Genomic DNA, 4,854 nt, shown 5'->3' with positions numbered 1-4,854 from the left:
AAGCAACCACACACATAATTTAAGGAAAAAGTAAGAAAATTTTAAATAAGTTATGATGTAATGTAATTTTTAATCCTAAAAAAATTATAATCTAATGTGCTTTATTAAACTTCATATAAAATATCAAAATTTTTGTTAATTTTTTATCTTCAACTACTTTATTTAATTTCATTTCATTTATTATAACAATTTTTTATTTTTTTTAATTATTCAACAATAACCTCGGACGTCCGCAAGTCTGTTTTAAAACGGACAGGGCATTGAGTTTTGTGTGTTAAACCAATGCGGGCATACCCATGCCTACTTAAATTTTTGCGAGCATTTATAGGTGTGGGTTAAACAAGTCGGGCAACCGGTTTTGCCATTTCTACTCACAACATTGCATCGAACACCTCCGTAATAACATAGCATAAAATTTGTTCTACTAAAACCAACCACTCATTCAAAGGTCAAAGGATCTCCAAATTACACAAAATGACCAAGCTGAAAATAAGTATCAATTTACCACACTAATGGGTAATAAAACCAACAATTCATCACAACTTGCAGCAAAGTTCTGAACAAGGATGTATTTCAAAAGGAAACTGGATTCAACAACCGAAATTCATGTCACTTCCCAATCCTAAGCTTAATAAACAAACTTACCTACCATATGGGCTCCCTCCATTAACACTGCTTACTTGATTAATCTCAATCCTGAAAAGTATTTCGAGTATAATTAAAGTTTATGCAGAAAGAAAAGCAAAATCTGCAACAATAAGCTGCAATAAAATCCTGGGTCAACCCAAGATATATGAACTTTACAACATTACACAGTTTTATGTGACAACATCCATCACACATTGGATCCTGAAGACTAGTATGTGCTACTAAAAGAATTAACAATCCAACCCCAGGCAAAAAAATCAATATCTGATGAATGAGGTTTACCAAAATGACATGGAGTTCCTAGCTGTACAATTGAGAAGAGGAATGGAAAAATCTAAAAAAAATAGTTATTTTTTAGTTGTTGGACAGACTAAGTGGGTAGAATAACTCACCACTTGATTAATTAATATCTGTTGTAAGCTTTTGAAAAATCTCCAGGCCTCTGAAATTCACCAAAATTATTATCATGAGGTCTATTAGGATAAGTGTCCATAGTATCTGGGAATCTGTTCCTTGATTCTGCGGGTAAATTAGTCCCAGAATAGTGAGTACTGACAGCGGAGCCATCATCATATTCTGGAAAATTCTGTTGTTTATAACCCCCATAACCAGAATTGATTTGTTGCATAGCCTGCAATTCACGCCTCTGGGCATCAACCTGAAGAAATTCTTCCCACTGTTTTGCATGTGTTACCCTCAACATAGCAGCTTTGTTCATGTAATTCTCCCTTAAATCTCTAATAGCCTTCCAGCAATACGCAAATATAAGAAATTAGAAATTTCTACCAATCTTACACAAGAGTGGTACTTTGTTGAAAAGATCAAAATTACATAGCATGAGAAATAGTGTCACGTTGAATCTTCTGATTCTATAAACAGATATGAAGCTAATTAAATACAAGCTTAAGAAAGACATCTACTTGTACTTTACCTCACTTGCAAATCCAATATAAAAAAGATCAGAAAAACTTCCATTACAAGCTACGTCACAAGAAAATCAAAACAAACTACAGGTTATTTTTAACCAGCATTCCATCTCCAATTATTAGTCTCACAAGACAGAACGAAAGGACTAGTTTAACATGAGCATAAGCAGCGCAAGCTGATAATAGACTGTAAGACACCAAGAGTTGATTAATATAATTGGAATTGGAAAATCGTGACAAAGAAAATAAATCTACTTATGCAGTCAGTTAAATTAATTCCCAACATACCATCTTCTAGGTATTCATGACCGAAGTGGTTGTAGCATCATATATTACAATTAAACAAAGATGTTATAATACTATTTCATTTCAGATTGAGACACCAAGGGCCATACCTCACGATGCTTGAAATTTTCTTCATCTTCTTCCCTGTCACGAATTTTCATTAGCTCTGATGCCTCTTTCTTATACTCCAATTCTAGTTCTTCCAAAGTCTGAGAGGAGGCATTATGATCAAACTGATGACCAGGTTGGATACCAGATTCTCTTCTATGAGAATCCCAACCGCCATTCCTGTATGCACCCATGCTTTGGTCACGGCCATCAAATGAATTATATGAGTTCCCTGTATAAGGGGCCTGTCTTGGAGATCTTGAGTGGCTTGCACGACCTCTAGCTCCACTATTTCCATAAGCTTCATGAAATTAAGAGTATGTTAAGCACTCGATTCAGGATGCCAACATAGATGATTTGCTAATTCAACAAATTGCACTTGATTCAAGATGCTAACATAGCTTTAATTCAAAAATTATCTTTATATTTGCAAGTGAAACCATGAGAGCCAATCCTTTCAGTAAATATGTTCGTAATGGAGGCAATCCTTCAGGATGGAGATAATGCTTGAAGGCTAAGAACTTACCTCTTGCTGCAAGTAAATGACAAGCATGAGTGACATAAATACAATGCAGGCATCTTGAATATATAATCCTAACAAGCTATGAACACGAGATTACCAGCTTTCTAAGGATGCCGTAAATATATCCTACGCTGTCCCTACCTTGTGGAGAACCTCTTGGAAACTTTTGGATGTCATCCCGCACACGGTCTTCAACAGCTCTCTCTTGCCTACCAAGTCTTTGTTGAAAGTGAGATGGATTTCGCGGTCCTCCAGAATGAGACCTTTGGGGCTCAGAGCGTTGGAACCGAGTATTAACAGGACTTCTCTCAGGTGACCTTGATCTGGCAATGTGAGAACTAGAAGATCCCCTTTGATCACCTTCCTCTCTAATCTTGTGCACAGCATCAACACCTTTTGCCAAAATTAATCTATCCTTACCACTAACAATAATAAACTTCTCATCCATCTTAATTTTGCAGCCAATATCCCTTTCAATCTTGGTTATAACTTTCTCTGTAAAGAGTGCTCTTAGTTGTTTGTCTCTTGCTGGTATCCGTTCAAAGAAATCTTGAGATTTGCGATTTGCTCCAAGAGTAGATGGACAACCCTATATTGTCAAGTAGAATAGCATCAAACCAAAATAACATTGATTATAAATATTATACTCTGTCTCAGCTAGCTACACTATCTATTATAAACCACAATCACAAAGCAGAGATGACAAACCCAAAAATAAAATCTTTATTCCATACAGTTGTCACAGCATCACCATCCACAGGAAATGAATATAAATCGATTAGGTACACAACAGGTGCCACATAAATCAGACAAACAATTTTTTTTCTTTATATTGAGGTGGAAGTGAGAGAACAAATAAAGAATAGGCAAATTATGTATCTTGTTATCTCCTTTGATCTATTGAACTCAATTGTAAAAATCTCTCGAAGTATAAAATTTAACCACGTTAGGACTGTGTAGACTTGTAAGCATAAGAAATTTATGTACAGGTCAATGCTTACATTAGTAGAAATGTATGCACAGGGGTACAACTGATAATGAAACAGTTGAGGGACCTGTCATACCTGAGTGAAATGCCCTGATTCTCCACAAAGTTTGCAGATCATTTCCTCTTCCTTTCTTTTCTTCCAATTCCTCTCAGTGGCCTTTGACTTAGCCTCCCAAACCTTAGCTTCCCGGCTGGTGAAATCAGTTGGTACAGCATTAGGATCACGAGACTCCTCCTCCTCCTCGTCAGACCCTGCATTTGACCTTTTGTTTGATTTAGCCTTCTCTTGTGTATTGGTTGGAGCAGATCCCAAAGGGCCAGTGTACTCCTTATAAAGGTCAAGAAAATCATCGTCGTCAATATCAGGATCTGGTCTATTTTCCATAAGAAAATACCCTTTCAAGATTGCACTCCTGCATCACAAAAATTGTAGCAATGTTACTGAAATCCATTTAATAAGTTTCAGACACTCTATGAATAGGGAAAAGCAATATGTAATTAATCATCAAATAAGGCGGCCAAATGCATGATGCTCCCACTCTAGTGGGATCTGGGGATATTAGATGTATGCACCCTTCACGCTCTCGAGCAAAGAGGTTTTTCCAGTATTTTAATCCGTGACCTCCGGGTCTTGTCCTCTAATATGTAACTAATAATCAAAAGTACCTAAATGTTTAGCCCAAAGGCGAAGTGTAAAGGGCCATTTATAAACTCGATTAAGACTAACATCATAAAAAGCTAATCAAATTCTAAGCTAAAATGAGATAGTCTAAAATATACTAAAACCCCTAGAATGCAAAATAATCCCAAATTAAAAACCCTAAATCTAATACTAAGTAGCCCAACGAACGCCGTATATTTTGTTCTTATAAGAGAGTGAAAGCGAGTTATTATAAGGGAAAAAACAATATTCTATTAAGAAACATGAAATATAAGAAATGAAATATCCATAGATTATGATCAATTTTATCCAAGTGTAAGTGATTATAACGGTGTATGAATATATTGGATAAAAACATGAAAAACACACGAAATCGAAGAATATAATCAACAAAATTAGGGAAGGAAACGTTGAAATAGAACTATACGAAACGAGAATTGAATGAACGGAGAGAGAGAGAGAAAATGAAAGAGAATTGGGAAGAGAAGAATTGGTACTTACGATTGATGAAGAGGATGATCGTTGAATAAATGAGTGAATGGGAAAATATAAAATGTTATTATTTTGTTATAGCTAGGGTTGCCTTACCTCTTAGCCCGACCCGGTTTGGTATGGTTTCAAAACAACATTGATGCATGTTGTTTGTGTTTTATGTGATTTTTGGTTTTAAAAGTTTTCATATTTATTTTTTTGTCACCATCTTTATAATACACTG

At 35.5% G+C, this 4,854-nt stretch overlaps 1 protein-coding gene across 2 annotated transcripts; it reads right to left on the bottom strand.

Annotated features, from left to right (window-relative positions):
- Positions 401-4,745, bottom strand: LOC109330055. Of its 2 annotated transcripts, XM_019564042.1 has the most exons (7): positions 4,641-4,745; positions 3,555-3,891; positions 2,632-3,079; positions 2,494-2,499; positions 1,970-2,268; positions 1,041-1,393; positions 401-696 (listed from the first exon to the last, which is right to left on the bottom strand). In XM_019564042.1, the coding sequence occupies exons 2-6, from the start codon at positions 3,861-3,863 to the stop codon at positions 1,052-1,054; spliced, it is 1,404 nt and encodes a 467-aa protein (XP_019419587.1). In that variant the 5' UTR covers positions 3,864-3,891; positions 4,641-4,745; the 3' UTR covers positions 401-696; positions 1,041-1,051. The 2 variants fall into 2 exon arrangements, with proteins under 2 accessions (XP_019419587.1, XP_019419588.1); XM_019564043.1 differs by lacking the exon at positions 2,494-2,499 and having other exon boundaries at positions 4,641-4,744.

The sequence above is a fragment of the Lupinus angustifolius genome, chromosome LG16 (genome assembly GCF_001865875.1).
Source record: "Lupinus angustifolius cultivar Tanjil chromosome LG16, LupAngTanjil_v1.0, whole genome shotgun sequence".
Taxonomy (NCBI): domain Eukaryota; kingdom Viridiplantae; phylum Streptophyta; class Magnoliopsida; order Fabales; family Fabaceae; genus Lupinus; species Lupinus angustifolius.
This window is presented reverse-complemented; position numbering and strand designations above follow the sequence as displayed.